This window comes from Meleagris gallopavo, chromosome 6 (genome assembly GCF_905368555.1).
Source record: "Meleagris gallopavo chromosome 6, MGAL_WU_HG_1.1, whole genome shotgun sequence".
In the NCBI taxonomy this organism is placed as follows: Eukaryota; Metazoa; Chordata; class Aves; order Galliformes; family Phasianidae; genus Meleagris; species Meleagris gallopavo.
This window is the reverse complement of record NC_139409.1, coordinates 9,428,455-9,448,807: the sequence shown is the minus strand read 5'-3', so window position 1 is coordinate 9,448,807 and position 20,353 is coordinate 9,428,455. Positions and strand designations below refer to the sequence as shown.

The 20,353-nt window shown below is 36.2% G+C and overlaps 1 protein-coding gene across 1 annotated transcript in view; it reads left to right on the top strand.

Annotated features, from left to right (window-relative positions):
- The window catches only part of NCAPG2 (non-SMC condensin II complex subunit G2), a 35,961-nt gene extending 15,822 nt beyond the window's left edge, over nt 1-20,139 (top strand). The window contains exons 11-28 of the mRNA XM_010712397.3: nt 197-322; nt 1,312-1,491; nt 2,349-2,501; nt 4,025-4,247; nt 4,733-4,842; nt 5,324-5,497; nt 6,685-6,755; nt 7,044-7,197; nt 7,382-7,555; nt 8,022-8,138; nt 8,247-8,390; nt 9,795-9,894; nt 10,557-10,741; nt 11,565-11,708; nt 12,861-12,964; nt 13,818-13,915; nt 14,319-14,421; nt 17,502-20,139. Of these exons, the coding sequence (XP_010710699.2) occupies nt 197-322; nt 1,312-1,491; nt 2,349-2,501; nt 4,025-4,247; nt 4,733-4,842; nt 5,324-5,497; nt 6,685-6,755; nt 7,044-7,197; nt 7,382-7,555; nt 8,022-8,138; nt 8,247-8,390; nt 9,795-9,894; nt 10,557-10,741; nt 11,565-11,708; nt 12,861-12,964; nt 13,818-13,915; nt 14,319-14,421; nt 17,502-17,553 (2,412 nt within the window). The 3' untranslated portion in view covers nt 17,554-20,139. The remainder of the gene's footprint in view (nt 1-196; nt 323-1,311; nt 1,492-2,348; nt 2,502-4,024; nt 4,248-4,732; nt 4,843-5,323; nt 5,498-6,684; nt 6,756-7,043; nt 7,198-7,381; nt 7,556-8,021; nt 8,139-8,246; nt 8,391-9,794; nt 9,895-10,556; nt 10,742-11,564; nt 11,709-12,860; nt 12,965-13,817; nt 13,916-14,318; nt 14,422-17,501) is intronic.
- Nucleotides 20,140-20,353: the final 214 nt, after the last annotated feature.

Below are 20,353 nucleotides of genomic sequence, written 5' to 3'. Positions count from 1 at the left end.
TAGCTCAGGTGTTACAGAGGGGCAGAAATGCAAGGTGAAAAAAAATCATGTTACTATAACTTCTTCCATATATTTAACAACTTCTTTCCCATTTACTTAATTACAAATAGTAAAAGTCTTTGGAGAGCAGTGTTTCATAGGATATGCCTGTAAGTCTGTACTTACTGAAATAATAATTTTTCCTTCATTGTAACAGGCAAGAAACTCAGAAGTTCGATCAAATGCAGCATTTTTGTTTATTGATGCTTTTCCTATTCGTGATCCTAGTTTTAACACTGAAGAAATGGATGCTGAAATTCAGAAACAGTTTGAAGAACTTTTTGTAAGTTTTGATATAACTAATATGCTGAGAGCTAACTAAAAATAAGCTGATGGTATAATGACCAAATATAGTGACAGCACCAGTGGGTCTCTTCTGCCGGTGTGGGTATTGACAAACATGGCATGCAGCCTCCTGTTCATCACTGGCAAAAATTCACAGCTAATGGTGGCTACTATACTGAAAATATTGTTTTGTTGCTGAGAATTGGCTCTATCAAGCAGAGTTACTGTGATCATTGTATCTGTTGTAGTTTCCATGGAAATAAATAAGAGGCATTACTTTTGGAGAGCCCTATGTATATGCAGCCCAAGACAATTCCTCTTCACTCAATGCAGCCCAGTCCAGGCAAGCCAGAAGGTTGGACGCCCATGGGCTGCATGGATGGGTAATGATCTTATCCTTATTTGGGAATGGTGAAGAGAGCTTTACGTTTAATTAGTAAGCATTCACCTCAAGTTTAGTACTGTATTCCTAAATAGTTCTAAAGTGAAGTACAATTGTAAGAATCTGGAAAAAAAATTAATTAGTCTAGATAGATGAGATTGGATGTATATTCTTTACTAAAATGTTTTGGAAATCATCAGCATTGTCTTTATAAACACAAGCATCAGGTAACTGAATGTCAAGTTTTTATATTAACATATATGAACAGTATCCAGTGCTAACTCATGTACATAGAAGTCTGAGTATTCTTAATTAAGTCACAGGTGCAAAACTTAATGTAAGTTATCTTAAAAACAATTCAAAACTATTTCAGAGGTCATATTAAGAAAAGTAATCGGACAGTATTGTCTTAACCTTGTTCCTGATTTAAATTTTCTTGTTCACTTCATAATAAAATGCCTTGAGAGAGCATCAAGTACTGTTGTTCTCTCATAGCATAACCATTTGCATTATGATTATGGAATTCTATTTGTGGACTACAGGTTATTGTCAAACAGCAATGGATCAGCAATAATCATTCTACTCACATTGTTCTTCTCTTCTAGAGCCTCTTGGAAGATCCTCATCCAGTTGTCCGCTCCACAGGGATACTTGGAGTTAGTCAGATAACATCCAAATACTGGGAGATGATTCCTCCAACAGTTATTGCTGATCTTTTAAAAAAGCTAATTGAAGAGCTGGCGTGTGATGTAACATCTGCTGATGTTCGTTGCTCTGTTTTTAAAGTAAGTCTTTCTTCTGAATGTAAAATTGTGATTGTCATTTCTACATTTTTACATGAAGCTTTGGTTTCCAGGCCACTTATAGTCAAGGACAGTAATTGTTCTGCAGAATGACTTATTCAGTGAAGTTCCTACATGCAAATTCCACACACCTTTTAGAAAATTCATACAGCTGGAAAGAAAAAATGTCTTCCAGAGTAGTGACTGTTAGGCTTTTTTGAATCCCATTCACTTTGCATTTCTAGTCTGATAGACTTTCTGCATTGTTTGGACCTGATAATTCAGTAATTCTAGCTAATAGAAGTTACGCTCAGTATGCAGGCGAGTTCTGGTATATTTCTATACCACTGGTTTTAATCCATCCCTAGAGAATCTCCTTATGCTGTGTTTCCACTTAAAATGAATTGATTCACTTTTAATTTGAAGTTATCTTTATGTTAATTCTCCCTTGCTCCACTATAGCATTATGGAAATCTATACTGAATAAGCAGGAAGAGCTGAGTTAAATGTAACTTGGCAAAAAAAAAAAAAGAGACTAATTTTTAATCCAAAATTAGTAGAGTTTGGGGAGCTGGTATTGCTACCACAAAAGGTACTTTACATTGTGATAGAAGGCAAGACTGTGACCTCAGCATATATTTGAAACTTATTCATCTGAAGTGAGTCCGCTGAATGCCGGGCACTAGAAATTTGAAGCTACTTTTACTAAAGAATGTTAAAGGAAAAGCATGCAGACGTAGTGTCAGCCCCTACTGAAGTTCACCTTAGAAGTGTCATGGTCCAGTTCAACAGTTTTAGCTCCATCTTTTTTGCAAATCTACTCTTTAAGTATTTTTAATTACTCTGTTTTTTTCTCTCAGTGTCTACCGATAACTTTGGACAACAAATTAAGTCATCCATTACTGGAGCAGCTCCTGCCAACGGTTAAACACAGCCTTCATGACAATTCAGAGAAAGTGCGAGTGGCTTTTGTAGATATGCTGCTGAAAATAAAAGCTACGAAGGCAGCAAAGGTAGGTTGAGTGGCACTTGATAGATAGCAGGCAGGAGATAAAAATCAAGGCATTGATTTTAAAAACAAATGTAACTTTGAGACTACTGCAGTCAGCCTTAAAGGAAAAAAAAACCAATGCATTTTTAAACCACATGTTTTAATTGTGACTGGTTTTGATGAAGTTGTGGTCTTTCCATAGCTGTTTGGCACAGCTGAGGTAACCATAGGGAATAATATTTTGTTTGGATGTTGCTGTGGCAGAGATTTTGTAGGCATGGTGGATATGATGGAAAGCTTGTTTTTAATTAAGCCAACTACACTTTTGTTCTGCTCTCACTCACTTTTTTTTTTTTTTTTTTTTTTTTTAGTTTTCAACTATTTTGGGATTATTATTGCATGCAGTAGGTCCAGCAGTTTCTCTGTACATACTGCTTTGGGTTTTTTTTGCTCACTGGTTGTAGGGATCACCAAGTACTCAACGCATCTTTCTCTCAGCATGTTTCTGTCTTCCTTGCCCTCTGGTGGCCATGCCAGGGCACAACAGTCAGACAAACAGCTCCTCCGGACTGTCACCTTCTAAAAAGCTTAACATCTTTATTGAACTGCTTTTTTACTCTTGTTTACCTATTTTTATGATTTTTTACTTGCATTCTGTGGGCACGTGCTTTAGCATTTTCATTTCTTTTCATAGTGATTTTAAACAAACTTTATTTTCTGCTGTGGATTCTTATTTAGGGTGATACTGGCCAGCCTTAGGCGTTACAGCTCCTTTGACTTCTTTCTCCACTCTCTGCTCTTAATGGTTTACTAATTTAAATTTTATATTTTATTTTAGTGATTGTTTTGTCTTTTGCTGAGCCTACTTACCATGACATGCTTATCTTGTGACTTTGTATAGTGAATTTGCATAGAACATGTACTCTGTTGTTCATGAGAGAATTAAACTTGGAATAAATGATTTGTTGGTCAGATTTTAAGGCTTCAGTGCTGAAGGATCTCATCTGTCCCTAATGAGAGAATTAGCTACTTGCCAAATGCGTGCCTTCCACCTTTGATCACAGCAATTCAAGAATGTTTTATTGAGACAAGATTATCCCTAGCACTTTCCAACTTTATATACACTCAGAATGCAAGATAAATAGGAAGCCACTTCAGAATTGAGGGCTTCCAACTTCTTGTATACAATTTCAGGTTTAGGATAAGAATTTTAATAATCATAGAATCACAGAATCATAGAATGGCCTGGGTTGAAAAGGACCATAGTGATCATCTAGTTACATTTAGCACTGCAGATATGTTGAGCTGGAGTTCTTCTAACCAGAACGTTAGTAGTCTTATAGATACCAGGTGAGTTAGAAGCACATCAGGACAGTAAAGTAGCATTGTTACAGGAGTATGGGAACATGCTGGTATTTCTGTAAAATGTAAAACGCACCTGCTTTTCTGTAAATCTATTGGTATTTGTTGAGACTTGATGTGTGGAGAACTGTAAACATGCTCCATTTATTCAATTCCATTAATATCTTTACTCACTTTTTCAAGTTCTGGAAGATCTGTCCCATGGAGCACCTTCTGGCTCGCCTGGAGGTTGATTCGCGGCCCGTGTCGCGGCGCATTGTCAATCTCTTATTCAACTCCTTCCTACCCGTGAACCAGCCTGAGGATGTGTGGTGTGAGCGCTGTGTTACTTTGATCCAGATGAATTCAGCAGCAGCTAGAAAGTTCTATCAGTATGCTTATGAGTATACTGCTCCCACCAATATAGGTAAAGTAGCAAACGTTTTGTGCCTTCTGTAGAAAATGAAAACTAAGCAAGATGAGCTGCCCATTAGGGAACGCAATGGTTAGATTGCTGCCTATTACAAATAGTTGGAATGCACATTGGAAGAGATATGTTACTGGGTATAGTTCATGAAAATAATAGCTATGCCAGACAGATGTAGCAACTGCAGAAGCTTCCTCTGATCCTGCTTTGATTTCTTTTTTTCTTTGAATAGATGTTTTTAACAATGAAGTTACAGAATCTGATGATAATGTTGCTGTTTCTTCTTCATTTTTGAATATATAAAACATTTGTCCATTTTTCCATTTTTGTTTACCAGGAAATTTGGTATGGTTTTTTCTAGCTGTTTCTGCTTCTATTGCCTGCTCTTCAGAATGGCTTTCTAACATTATACTTAGAAGCATTTATTAATGACGTTCTTAAGAAATAGTAAACGTCTGATTTATTCTTATCATATTTAAATGTAGCTAAATTGATGCTAACTATTCGACGCTGCTTGAATGCCTGCATCCAGAAAGCAGTGAAAGAGAGTTTTGATGATGATGGTGAAGATGAAGGTGAAAAGGAGAACCTAAGTGTAAGAAATGCCATTTTATGATAAGTTCTGGTAATGTTTGTCTGTGGTGCTAGATTTCAGATATAGGCAGTTAATGGTGTGAGAGAAATCTGAAGGAAAGCGTTTGGACATCTATGGAGTTGGAAGGGGAAAGAAAACCACTACTGTGGCATTTTCATGGCCTGATATACTAGAAGTTTCATGCAGTACACAGAATAAGATAGAAGGCATGTGGAGCATACTTAAAATGAATGTTTCTCTCATTTTACTCTTTATTACGTTTGTTTGATTTTTGCAATGAAGTGTTTAAAAAATATAATGTAGCGGGATGACTCAAGTTATGTATAGCTTAATGTGAATGAATCGTGGAGCTGATGCTTTACAATAAGCACAACACCTCTGTGAAACAAATGTAAGAATTTTCAGTGTTTTGAAACTTTATTTTAACGTAAATTCATTTAGTAGAACATAATGGGTGATATCATCTGTGTTTGTATTTCAGGTGTTGAATGATGTGTTATCAATAAATGACGTGGCCAGCATGGCGAGTTTATTGGAGATTACAGTGATTCTCTGGAGAAGTATTCACAAAGCATTGGATCACAATGAAGACGCCAAAGATTACACCATCAGAAAATTTGCTTCTGTACTTCCTGAGTATTTAAAAGTATTTAAGGTAAAGAAAGCCTAGATTTAAACTTAGATTTTTCCTGTCACTGCTCTAGTATTTCCCTCTGATGTTGTTGTCTGTTGTGTGTCTTATCTATTTTCATGGTATTAAGTATGTTTTGTTGCTGTAAACAATAGCAAGTTCCTAGAAATTGCATCAGTGAGAAAAACCATCCTCCAGTTCCAGAATCTGATGAATCAATTGTTAACACAGATACTTATGCAGTAAGTTGTTCTGCTTCTACTGCTTTTTGTAGGACTATTCTGTTCTTGAATTTTTTTTTAATCTTTTGGAAATTAGTCACTGAAAATGTGCCACTGCAAAATACTCTTTTTGTAGATGAGAGTGCACATGTTTTTGTACTTCCTTCCTCCAGACCCTTTCACCACCATCACTTACTATTGTGATCCAGTTTCTCTTCAGCTGCTGAAACAGCTGAGGCTCCTTTGTTACTTTCTTGTGATTGTCTTCTGAGAATTGGATTCTACTCTCTAACAGTCTTTTGATTCTGTCTACTTAACAACATTCAAACCAGCTTAGATAATCAGAGAGTGAAAAGCTGTTCATTTCTATGTAATATTCTTTCTACCCTGAAAACATTTGGATTTGTCAAAGACATTCCAAACTTTTTTGTTTTGTTTTGTTTTGTTTGTAATATCCCTCCTCTGAAGTTCTGGTGAGCAGGCAAGACATCCAGCCTTAGCTAGCCTAGCTCTTGAGTGATACTCTTACAGTGAGTGAGCAGCTTGCATCTAAAGCAATCTGTCATCAGGAGCTAATTTTCTAGGAGACTACAGGTTGAAACAATGTACCTCTTTCCTGAAAATCAACATGCTTTTTTTTAAATATTATTTTAAAAATCATCTTTAAAAGATTTCAGCTCTTCAGATGTCTAAATGAATAATCATTTCGTTTGATAGTACTCATGAAGCATGGACAACAGATACATGATTTCTAAACAGTTTGTCACACGGGTCAGTTTCTGTGCCTCGTATTTTGATGTTGTAACAACTTCTGGTGCATTTCTGTTACATTTCCTAGTTGCTGATTGTAAGCCATGTGATTTTTTTTCTACTTCCATTTCTAGTGAAAAGAAACAAACGCTTTAATTGCTATAATTTAATCATACTTTAAGTTATCTCTTAAATTTTGCATGTGTACATCATTACAGTTCACTTTTTTTTTTTTAATAGGATGACCGTTGCATAACTCCATTGGTTATTCTGGCATCCTTTATGCCCCCTGCTGCTATTCCTACTTTCAGGTACTGTTTTTAGATCCAGAAATACGACTGACACTCGTTGACTGTTTTTGTTAATTTTTTCCCAAGCTGACATTTTAAATGCCCATTTTGATAAATTGGATAATTTGGGTGAACTTGGATAAAATAATCTGCTAAATAAATGTACTGAGTTAATAAAATCTGTGTGGTGTAAACATATCTTTGAGCCACCTGTGTGTCTCTTTTGGTTGATTGTCTTTGAATAATTTCTACAATAATGAATGTAAAGTTAACACATCTTTTTCCTTCCTTTTTTCTTTTTAATCTAAGCTGCGGTGTGATCTCCAAACTCAGAAACATTGACAGTGGAGCTGACCAAAGCAAATACTCTACCCTGATAGACTGTATGTGTCGCTGGGGTCAAGTGGGTCATGTGTTGGAACTGGCCTGTGACTGGCTGTCAGACATGCTAACCCCACGAAAGGTATGCAGACGTCAAGGAATTGTTAGATTACATAACTGCATTGTTCCTTTGTTGTTGGTTGTTTTTTTTTTTTTTCTTTAATGAGCAGCTTCTTTTATGCTGTATTTTGCTTCTTTGGAATTAATTGTAAAAATTGTAAAATACTAACTGTATCTTACTAATGTTGTGCTTCTTTCTCCTTTAGAATGTTAAAACATCGGAACGGCGAGTACGTATCCATGTGACACAGGAATCGAAGCCAGAATTAGCACTTGATTACATTGAATATTTATTGACTCATCCTGTTAATCGTGGTTGCCTACTCTCTGTTCCTAAGAAGAAACTGAACCATCTTCTGAAAGTTCTCAGTGCTGCTAAGGTAGTGTTGGTCTTACCACAAGCAATGCTTATAAAAGAGTGCATCATATGATAGATTGCCTTACATTAAACTCTGTGAATACATAAGTAGATTTTGTTAGAGCTGCTTCCCCTTCTTCTTCAGACAAATATTGTAAACTAGAAATATATTAGCTCAGAATTGTTCATTGGTAGCAAATTTTAATTGCTTTTTCACTTTTAGGTGCCTCTAATTTTTGTGATCCAGTGTTGAGCATTTTTAAGGAACCTGACTTTCAAAATGTACATGGAAGGAATAGTTTGAAAATCGGTTCCAGCATTCCAAAACGAAAATAACTGAAATGATGCTTCTTGGTTTTGTCTTTCTTTTTTTTTTCCTTTCCTTATTTTAAAATCTTCTGTTTAAAAGTGTTGAGAAAAAAAACAACAAAACTTTTTTTGAAAGGTTTTTCTGGCAACTTTGTATGTCAGCAACTTTGGTATTTCAGGAAATTCTTGGCTCAGTTCTGAAAACAGCTGATACAAATCGTGGTAGCTGCAATCAAGGAACTGGCTTAAGAGCCTTCAGCCTGTGTTGCAGGTTGAGTATTCATCTTCAGAACAAGGTACGTTTAGACTTTTTCAGTATAAGCAAGAGTTAAAGCTGACAGTATAAGGAAAATCCAGAAGAATTGGAATTCAAACGTTTATAAACTTCTGTTTTTGTTTTCCAGTTTTCTGAAGAAGGAAAAGATTATCTGTCACATCTGCAGGAGACAGGGGCTTGGGTAGAAAGTCACGTTTTACCTTTTATACTAGCAACTGAACAAGAGGATGGAATTTCAAAACAGAGTAATGTTCCTGAATTAATTATCCAGGTTAGAGGTCTCTTCTCACAGAAATCAAATTGCCTCTAGCCAAATAAGTGGTATATGTAAATTTCAAGTTTGCAAACATTGTTATCCAAAATGCCCAGTGCACTGTGAGGGATGATTTGGAAGCCCAGTGTATGGGAACTGCTGAATTATGGCCTGAACCTCTGATTGACCACCTGAGGCGAGCAATGAGTCAGCCATGGGAGCACAGGTGAAGGCAATTCACCCGTGCTGCTGGAAGGGGTGGAGCCTGGCTGCACCTCTCCTAGACCCATTTAAGAGCTGACTGCCAGTGGGGAAGGATCTCTTCTGGAGATTCCTCCTCTGGAGTTTTGCAGCGAGCCCAAGATGTGGGTAAGCTTTCTATCTATTCTCTTTTTGTTATTATAATCTGCTCTGCCAAAATCTCTTATTTCCTAATTATAACATCTTTATATTCATTGACTATACACCTAGGAAGGTCATGTTATTGTGAAAGAGAGGATTTAAATCTAATCATATTGGCTTGCTTTGCTTCCTTCTTTCCTTTTCTTCCTGCTTTCCCAAAAGAAAAGGTAGAATTGTACTCTGAGGAATTCAGCATACTTCATTCTGGTGCTGAGTACCAGAAAACATCTATGGAAGTCAGCAGAGTGAGAGTTGCCTGGGAATTTAATAGTGAGGAAGTGAGTCTTTTATTGAGTTGGAGTCACAGTGCTGCAGCCAAATGACTTTTTGAAGGCTGTGAAGAGGCGTTAAGTAAGTGCTATAGTCGTTCTTGGGACAGGTTAATTGGGTGTTTAATAAGCTGTTGTCCCTTTTCAAAATGAAATAATTGGCACCCGTACTGCAACTCTGTCTATTTGTTAAAAGTTGGCAGTCGTAGAAGTCAGTCTTATGAAAAGACAAGAAAGAAAATAAAGAATATGTACCAGCATTTCTAGAACGTGTTTCATCAATTTCCCAGGTCTCAATAGAAATTGAAAATGAAAGTATTGATAAGTAATAAAATAGGTAGTTACCAACTACAGAACTATCTGACATACTGCTTAATGAGTCTGTAATAATGCTCCTTGTTAGTAGATACACAGAAAGCATGTGATTAGGTAATGTTTAAGTAATTTTTTAATTGTCTTCTGTTGTATTTCCCTTATGTATCGCTTAACCAAGTGTAATTTTACCATTGAGCTGTGGGTCTCTTCAAATTTTAGTCAAGGGAAAGATTTGGACAAACTTTAATCACAATCTGTGTCTCTGAATGGCCCGACTCATGTAAATGCAGACCGGTTAAAGAAAAGATAATTAAATGTTTCATATTTATGTGATTTCATATTTTTATTACTTCTCGCTACTACTGAACTGTTGCTTTATATAATAATGTTTTTTTTTTTTTTTTTTTTCTGATTTATTTCTGTATCTCTTTTCTAGGCCTATCTGTCAGTCTGCAAAGATGTCATAATGGTTGGTCTCGGAAATGCCAAGTTTCAACTGTACTTCTTAGATGTGGCACTGTCAGTTATGCAAACAGGTACAAAGTGTAGTGCTAACATCAACATCCCCATACACAATTAGGAGATATGCTTTAATATAAACAGAACTGTTATTTTTTTTTTTGCATTGTGGAATCTCTTTCTCAAAAAGCAGTGTTTATAGTTGATGCAAGTATTGTTAATATGGTGAGAAGTAACAACAGCTTTTCAGCAAATTGAAAACAATAGAGAAGCTGTCCAGTATCTTACTGTTGGTAACTAATGCTTTTTCCTTCCTGTTAAATTCCTGTTACATAATCGGGATATCACACAGTAGTATATGTACATAAATATTTGTGCACACTGATTTTATGTGTACATATATATATATATATATCTATCTTAGAAGACAAAATGTAGTGCAATTTAAATTTGGCTCACATTTGGAAAGTTAAGTTGACAGCAGAGGCGGAATTAAAGCTCAGTTTCTCACAAAACATACAGTTTTATTCCATATAGTTCAAGAATTTTTTGAAGGAACACTGGATTTATACTTAATTAAATACTAATTGAGATGCATGAAAAATTCAGCTGAAGGTGCTCAGAAACTAAATGCATCATCTAGGAAACTATAGCTGTTTGTGGTATGTAAGTTATTTTTAAATTTGTATCTAAAGAATATCTCATTTCAGTGTGTATATCGTGGTATTTATCTCTTCAGCCAGGGGTGCCTTTTGTGCGCCATTGCTGTTGTGTGCGCTAAAAGAAATTACTGAAGCTTCTCTGACGCAGAGCACTGAGGTGGATGAAGTAGCCAACGTCCTCCATGCTGTACAGAGCATCTTCCAGAAGGTTTTAGAATGTGTTGCAAGCAGAATCAAGGAACAGCATGGAGAAGGGATTCAGGTATTACTCTTAACATCACTACCTGTGTGCAAATGAATCCATACTTTTACTCAAATGCAACGTGATGTTACGCTTTGAAGTTGTTACTCCATACAACATCTAATTCATATTTTCAGTAAATTTTTCTAATATTAATGTTTCCCCATCTCCAGTAGTGTTTTTTTTTTTTTTTTTATCCACTGTTGGTCTTGTGACAGAATTGCTAGTAATCCAGAGCACAGTGTGTGATGTTGCCAATGATCTACACTCTGAATGATCTGCCGTACCGATGACCTACCCTGGCACTCTCGGTTAGGTTATAGGTTAGATACACTGTTAACCTTCTTGTCAGTGAAAATGGACTCAACCCTGAGCAAAGGTTTTGGTCGTATATTCTGATCTTGGGAGAGATGAGAAATTATGGCTATTTTATGATAGTTTCAGCTTGATCTACATCAGCTTCAACTAAGTTCTTGGAAGTTCTTGGAAGTTCTTCAGACCATCCTATCTTCACAGAAAATTCAGCTTCTTGAGTTTTATAGCAGAGAAGATAATAGTAAGATAGACACATCACAGTGGAAAATATGATCTGCTTTTGAAATATGGGTGGGTTTTCTTTTTGTTGTTGTTGTTCAATCATTGTTTTGTTTGCTTTTTTTCTGAAACTTGTGAATAGACTTTTGATCTTTGTTACTGATTTCCCTCCTGATCCTGAGTGAACAGAATACCACAGTGACTTTCAGGGTGGTGTCATCTGCGCTTCTCTGCAGGCAACGGTTTGCTGAAATATTTCAATCATTTTCATGCAATCTCAAACAGCTGATCTATTTGTTTTTGCTTTCAGTTGATTCAGTCTGTCCAAACACCTCTTGGAGATTTCTTACATGCAGTCCAATGCTGGCATTCACTTTGCCCAGCAGTTCACCAGAGTGTGTTCTCCACTCTCCTGGCTGCAGTACTGGCAGAGATCAAGTATGCGCTACAGGAGGTAAAGTTAATGCTGATTGCTTTTTAAAGGTTATATTGGAGGTGGAAAGCTGCCTTCAGAAAACATGTTTTTCCTACTGCACATGAAGATTTTGTGTGTTATAGTATGGAACAAATAGGATGTTTTATTTGCCATCATTTGATCTTAAAATGCATCTTTTGGGTTTACAAACACACGTAAGATGCCTGTCCTGATACTTTGTTCAGTATCTGATTCTTGCAGAAAGTTTTAGAAGTTAGGCAGTGTTGAGGGGTAAATGACATGGTCTTTTTTTGAAAGTTGTTTGTGTGTGTATTTGTACTGAGTCTGGCTTTGGAGTAGTTAACTTCTTTCATAGCAGCCCATACGCTGCTGTGGTTTGCATTTGAGTTTAAAACAGTATTGGTGGTATACCAGCAAGTTTTGGCTGTTGGTAAGCAGTGTTTGCACAGTACTCCCTCAGCCAAGACAGCTGTCACTGACTGACCTCAGGCAGGCACGCTTCAGACCAATAATGTGCTCAGCAATCAAAGCTCATGGAAAGGAGGAGGAAGAAGGGTCATTTGTGGTTATGGCACTTGTCTTTCTAAGCAACCATTATGGTCTCTGTGAGAAAGAGCCTCTTTCCAGTCTTGCTTTCCAGGAAGTGGCTTGATGTGTGCCTTCCAATTGAAAAATGGAATGGGAATGAATTCTGTATTTTGCTGTACAGATTTGTGCAGCTTTTGTTCCAACTAAATTCTAACGTTCTAGCGTTCTAACTAAATACTTGCCATACTATTCAGAACTTGATTCAAAAAGACTTAGCCTACGGAATCACTGGCATCTAAGTTTAAGAAATTGTGGTATATACTTAAATGTGAAGACACAAGGATATTTATTTCTGTTCAGTACACTATGTTTATAAATAGTGATCAGTCATAAACTTGTACTCAGGCAAACTGTGGAGACTGTTTCCCACGATGCTGTTTATGTGGTTCAGTTTTAGCCTTTCAAATTTTATTTTTTATTATTTAGGGCACTGCACAATTGATTTAAGGTGTACAAACAATGCATGGGAATGTTGTCTTCTAATTATTTAAGAGTAGGTCTTGCTTAGTGTAATTACTGCAGTATAGATTTGCCTGGATGTTTTCTGCATGTGTGTGAAGTTATTGACTGTTTCTTCTTTAGGCTTCCAGTGAAAAAGCTTTCACTATACCAAGGACAGTTTCAGACCTTCCGCCTCTTTCAAGCAGCTTAATGGCAATAATTATGAAGTCTGTTAATGTGGTCAGGTAAAAGTTTCTTCAGTGAGTTGTCCAAGGTTGTTAATAACACAGAACAGCTTATGTATATTCAATAATATTATAATTTCTGAATTCAAATACATTTTGAGAAACTGAAATTTCTTATTAAATTCACCTGCATGATTGTAACCTGGGAGATATTGACTGAGTTTTTTCTTTTTGTTTTTTAAAACGTCCAACAGTGCTTATTTACAAGACTGTTCATCTAACTGAGGTCTCTGACCAGACTTCTTTCCTTTTTTCATTCCTAAGAAAGAATGGCTGTATAAAATTCAAAACCTTTTTCAAGTCCTATATTTTGATAGAAGAGTTCTTCACTTTTTTTTTTTAATTGGAAACACTTCCAATTTAATTTTTATGACATACACACTTTAGAACAAAATGTTAATTAAACTCTAGGTTCTAATTGAGCTACAAGTAGCGTTAGATTTAAGGGCCTGAGTTGTTACTGGCAATCCACTGGAGTCATATAATGTATTTTAAACTTCACTATAAATTGATTTTTAGAAAGTTCACCATAAATTGTACTAATTACATTCCAGTGGTTACAGTATTTTTTTCAGACTGTTCTTCCCAAAATACTCCACAAGCTCTTAATTTCTCAGAAAAGCTACTTATTCTAAGGGAAAACCTCTTACTTTCTTCCCCAGCAATATACAAATTCAAACACGCTCACAGTCCCATAAGAAGCCTGCAGTTCTCCATCACCCCATAAGCACACCTTTGCCCTATGTGGTATCTTCTAAGCTGTGTTGGCAACATAGTATAATCACAAGCTTGTTCTGTTCTATTTTGAAATAAACATGATTTAGAAAGTATATTTATGTTATTTTTTCCTTAGGTCATTTTTAAATGAATTACTGGAATGCATTCTATCTGAAGAAATTGAAGGGATTTTTAGTCTTACATCTGTGGTCTGCACTGTGATTGTAATTAAAGGTCAGTCAAACCAATTTTGCACTCTGTGTGTGTATATATATAAGTATAGTACTGTATACTTAATTTATTTATTGCTTGTGTAATTTAAAAAGCCAATTCAGCAGGCACAAAGGCATATCACTTGTACATGATGGTGTTAAGCTTTGGACTTAACAAGTTCTATAGTGAGTTAGAAAACATGACTGCTAACTCATGGGGTATTTGTTTGGCTGAAATACACGGTAATTAATCTAGAGCAGTGAAAATCTAGTCATACCTAATCTTTTTAGTAGTGTTGTGGGGTGTTTTTTGTCTTTTTAAAAGACACTATGAAAATGTGCAAAAGGTTTTTGGGTTTGCTTTCTTTTATTTTGGTTAAGCATTATTTTTGTCCAACGTTTTAACATAATCCTATTTCAAATAGGTAAGCACAAAACATCACTTGTAAAAGATGTTGCATCTGTCATTCAGAGAAAACTTACAACCTACAAGGAAGCTGCCACAGAAGAATCTAGCAGTACTGAAAGGTAAATTTGCTAAGGGGGAAATGAACATTAACCTCTCCTATACCCTTTTTGTTGTGCTCTATAATACAGCTGAAGCATTCAGCTGTAAAAATAGGGGTTTTAAAATAGGGGCTAAAAACCTTGTGAGACATGGAGTTCAGCACAGTATTAAATTTCCTACCCAGGCATTTTGCTGTGATTGTAATCTTTACATATTTTAGTTGTGTGTTTTTTTTTTTTTGGGTGGGGGGCGGGTAGCATTTAATTTAAATGTTATGACTTAATCCCATTTATTGCAGTACTCACAAGACTTCACAGTAGTGACTGCTGCTTGGGATCTTGTTTTAGCTAGTTGTTGAAATGAGAACAAAGTTCTTTTGGTTGAAACCTACCTTAGAAACAAAATCAAGCAAAAATTAACAATTTTTTTTCTGTTAAGTTATATAATGCTGGGTTACCAAGTGTTATACCAAAATGTTTTTTAAAATGATGATTATAGACTGGAAAGGAAAGGCTAGAAACTGTGATTCAGTTTGCAGTTCTTTTAATCAAGAAAAGGGTGAGAATTTAAAGCATATCTTAACATGATTGAATAAATAGGCACATGAGAATGAATAATTGCTGCCACTTGAATGCACTACCGGCTGTAAATTTCAGCAAGAACAGATAATTGCTTTATGAATGTATGTGAACCTCTCTGCCCCAGCCTAGAAGTTGGGGCAGGCAAAGAGCATAAGATACTACACAGTGATTAGTTCTGTGAAGTATGAATGGCTGCCGCCTTCTCATAAAAAGCCAGTTGCAGATAAAATCGTGAGCTTATGAATACAAAGATGATGATGGAAGTGTTCATAACAAGAATGTGAATTGCACTATGATATCAGAAAATTCTGCAAAGCTCTGATCTAGCTTTTGAATTTGTGAGAATCATAATTGAACAGTAAGAACGCCCACAAATATGTTGGGTTGGTGGTGGTTTTTTTTTTTTTTTTACCTCTATCTCCAGAAAGTAAACAAATTCATGTTGGTAAAGGTCAAGAGAAAGTTCTTCAATGGTGAGGTTTTCTAAGATTAATTTATAGTGTTTGTGCTTTCGTAGGCTTTATAGTTGAACAAGCTGGGCCTGTAGTGTTTGCCTACGTGCCATTTTTAGTGCTCTATCACACTGTGCTCTTGTATAATTACAGTGGAGTTACACAGTCTGAAATGTGCACTGTTCTTTGTGAAGTTGTTATGATTATGTTTTCCCACTTTGCTTACCAAACTTAAAAATGTGAATTATGGAATGCTGCAAGTTAGATGTTTGGTGGTTACTTTGTGCACGATGCTACAAACATGTGGTGTTGCACTGATGCTAAAACTTATTGCTGTGTTTAATTAACACTTCATAGTATTCATAATATTACTACTTTCTTCTATTATGTCATAGTAACTTTGGTGGATTGCTTTATTTAATGCCCAGGTATACTAGGAAATGGTGAGATGCTTTAATTTCCCAAGAGACCTGACATACTGCACCAACATCTTAAACTTAGAAGTAATCTATTACATATTAATGAAAAAAGAAATAGGTGAAAACCTGTCTGGTGGAGTACTTAAAGTGCTGTCATTAAGCAAGGAGTTGTTACACTAATTTAGAAGCAAAACTTTTCATTATAAATTAGTCTTCCCTCCTCAGCTGAGCTAGCAGTTTAAGAAGGCCCCATGGGTCTAAAATTGCTGTTCAGTGCACTTTAAAATTCTGGACAGCATATTGTATATTGAGAGAATTTCCTCAAGAGTAATAGCACATGTTAATTTAGTTTATAAAACACAGGTATTTATTTCTAGCCAAAAAAAAAAAAAGAAGCTAATAAAGCTGCCAATGCAGTGATTTGGAGGCTAGAGAAAAGTGTTCCATGCTCTTTGAAACAAATGCACTTTGAAATAATACTTTTTTTTCTTGGTATTCTGTAATTGCTTTAATTAGCATCTCAGTATATGGGTGCTAAGATTTAAACTGAGCAAATGAAAAATGAAAACTTTCCTTTAGTATTATCACTTAGCTAGCTTCCCAGTCTCCTTTTTGCACTCTCACTGCATCTATGAATAATGATTCTTGCATTGTTTTGTAATATAAATTTTGTGTATGAGTTGTCTGCTACGTATCAGAAAAGCAGCATTTCCTAACATCAAAGGCTGTTAGCATTTTAAAGGAGAAATGTGTGACACCACCACGGCTGTAGGAATTTGGGGTGATCTGACAATATGCTGCTTTGTCTGTTGTGTGTCTGGTCTTGGTGTTGCTCAATGAGTGCCCTGCCTCATTGTGATAAATATCTGATTAATCTTGTTTCTTGAGTGTAAGTCTGTAACAACAATAATAATAAAGTAGCATGAAGGATAAAGTTTGTAGTGGTTAAGACTGAGATAATGAAATAATGTTTTGGCAGAAGAGCAAAGTCCTCCAGACTTCATAGGGTATTGTGGAGCATTACTAGAAGTTGTGTTAGAATGCAGCTACAAAGGCACCCCTGTGAGTGACAACTTCAGGCAATGTAAGCAAATAAAGAGAGCCCTCCAAACGGAAGTTCCATAGCTGACTTTTGAGGCTGTTTAGGAGTAATGTGAAACGAGAAAGAAAGTGAATAACATGGGTGCATATAAGGAAAAGACAGACTGCTCAGGCTTGGGGGAAAAAAAAATGAGGAGAAAAATTACAAAGAAGAAGGAGGAAGAACAGAAAAATGAAAAGTGATTTTAGAATGAAGTAGCAATGAAGGATTTGACTATTTCTGCTTAAAAAAGAGTAAAAATGCTGTGAGAGTTGATGCTTCTCAATTTGTATAAATGTTGAGATAATTGCAAACACGCTTGAATTGGCTTAGTAAATTAAACTGATTAGTTGTAAATTATAGCTAGAGATGGTCAGCAGGAAAATGGACGAGTTGAAGAAAAGCAGCTCTTTCAAAAGTGATTTTGTAAAGGAATATTTAATTTTTTAATGGAATAAGTTGCCAAAGAAATGAGGTAAAAAGATCTAGCTGTACTTTTGCAATCAAGTAGCTGAGGACTGACTTTGGCTGTCTAACTGTGTTATGCCTTGTTTTATGCTGTTTCAGAATTCTGTATGAATCATCTCAGAAAATTTTGGATGAACTCCTGAATCCTTGACCACATGGAAGCTTTTGTCATAAAATCTGAAAGGAGATGTATTGTTTAAAAGAAAGTATTATATTGTATATTTATTAATAGCTAAGATTTATTTTCTGCTATTCTGTACAGTTAAAGCAGGCAAAAAGTATTGAAGTGTATATAGAAATCATCTAGTATTAAAGATTGCCAAAGACTTTTAAGGTGGTTTTGTATAAAATTATCAGGGGGGAGGGTGTAAAAAATCACAATTATCATTTGTCTGATAAAAACAAGGTAGTATCTCACGGTTTGGGATTGAGGCAACGCATAACCTCAGTTCCTGGGAAATTCTCAGAAAATATTCATGTCAAGGCACATGAAGTACAACAAGGTGTCTGGGTATTGCCAGCATGAATGCACAAAGAGCAAATTTTTCTTGGCCAATCACATTTCCTTCCTTCTTGTGGATGAAATAAGAGCAGAGGATGTCAACTTTCCTGCCCTTAGACTGTTTACAGAGACTTACAATACATATTTGTGGCCAAGCTGGAGAGAGATGGGCTGTACTGGATGAGCTACTTATAGAGTGCAGGACTGCCTGGACCCTCAGGCTTTAACAAGAATGGTGCTATGAAGTCATACTGATGGCATTCCTCAAGGCACACACTGTTGTTGCTAATGCTCTTCAACGTTTTCATTAAAAGTCTTTAGCAGGGAATGAAATGCAAACTCAGTCAGTTGCCAGGTGCCAGCACCTTGGGAGCAGTAGTTGAAACAGTTGAGGGGTAATGTTATCCAGCTCAGTAGCAGCCTGACCAATGGATATAGAATACAGCAAATCTTGTGGAGTTCAACTCTGACACATGCAAAGTCCTCTACCTGCAATGGACAAATTCCATACCACAGCAGAAGAGCAATTTCATTGCTGTCTTCACCTATGTGATGAGGATTATGAAAAGACTTTTCTCAAAAGTACAAATCAAGAAAACACAAGGCACTGGACACAAGTTGCAGCAAGAGAAACTGGACATGTGAAAGTACTTTCCTGATGAAAGTGAAACAAAATGGAACAGGAACAGGGGTGCCAGAAAGACAGTGCAAGATCCGTCCTTGGAGATGACAGGAACTTGATTGGCCAATGTGATGTAATTTTGAAGTTACTCCTGCCTGAGCTGGGGATTGGACTGAATTATCTCATGAGCTTCCTCTCAAGTTAAATAAGTTTAATTGCTTTGTATTTGGCTCTTTTTACAAATTAATGCCACAGGCGATGCAGACGTGTTAGCCACTTGTTTAGCTTTTTAGCTTTTTAATGTGAACAGATGCTCTCGAAACTAGTAATACAGCGTTGATTGCAGAATGTTATTTTGCCTTAACGGAGGCATATATAAATCAGATGTCTAAATTCACAATGCTACATTTTTGCCTGTTTTAGAAGTAAATCGACTAGGCTGCCCCAGAAACCGATTCAGGCAGGGACTGAAAAGATGGCAGTGACTGTCTTAGACTTGGATATCTAATAGTTGTCCACAAAGGGGGATAGATGCTTCCCATTTAGTGCCTGTACAAATGGCTCATTGACATCCCTGGTGCTACTGAGTGGTACTGACATTGAAATTAGCAAATTTACTGAAATGAAGTCAGACTCTTAATTCTTGATTAGGATCTGTGCACAGTCCCCCATCTCTAAACATCTTTGCAGTGCATCAATCTTCTATGTAGAAGCTTATTTAACTGGAATGTTGATATTTAAAAATAATCACATCCTTAACAAACTGTCAGACGTTGCAACAGGAAAGTCAGCTTATGGTGAAGTGAATTCCAGGTTTACTTTCTCCACAGCCTGAGCCAGAAAGACATGCTGCCACAACAGGTAGCTGTAGGTCTGCCAACTGTTTATCTATCAACATCTTTATAAAAACTGGGTGTCCTTTGGCCTTCATTCTTCTACATCTGCTAACAGGCAGGTGTTCCTGTAATGACCTTTTAAATCTTCTGATTATACAAATTAGTTAATGAATATGTAAAATCACTGTGGATTTTTCTTCTGCTTTTCTGTCTTTCACTATTTGCTCATATTAGAAGAGTTACTGCCTTTTTATTCTCCTCAGTCTGTAACACTGCTTTTCGAATTGTATTTCTTTTCTTTTTTCTTGATGGACTACCTGTTACAGACCCAGTATTCCAGATCCTGAAATAGTGATAACTGCCAACAGCAGAAATACACAGAATTATTTTAAAGAACTTGGAGGTGATATTGCCAGGAAGGGTAAGAAAGCTTAAAGATGAACCTTTGTCTTCCTGGTGCCTAATGCTCCAGGGGGTTGAAATAGTTCTGTGGTAGCAGTGCTGCTGGTTTATAGATCTCAGGATCCAGTCCAGCTCTGTTATAGCTCCTCTCATAGATGAAAAACCATTGGCTTTCTGCAACACAAGTATTGATCTCTGAATTCCTTATGACAAAATCTGTCATGTACTTTCTCCTTGAGCCTTCATAAATATTACAACAGTTTAGTCAGATTTTATTCAGTATTCTCATTGCAAACTAAGTTTTGTCAAATTGTTACGTCCTTACACTTTTCTTGTTTTCAAGATATAAATAAAGTGTATATTTCTTAAGCTTCATTAATTTTTTGAAACCTGTAAATCAGATATGTTTTATCTTACTGATTGAAAGCCCCTTTGCAGTACTGCTGGGGGAGAGAGACTGATCCTTGCTTATTGCTATGGGGTGACTGATATTGAGAAGAGTTTATTTGGCTGTCTATATTATCAAAACTGGATGACACAGAACTTCCCATAGTTCAGACCTACTGAAATCAGTTCGGTTTTCCAAGAG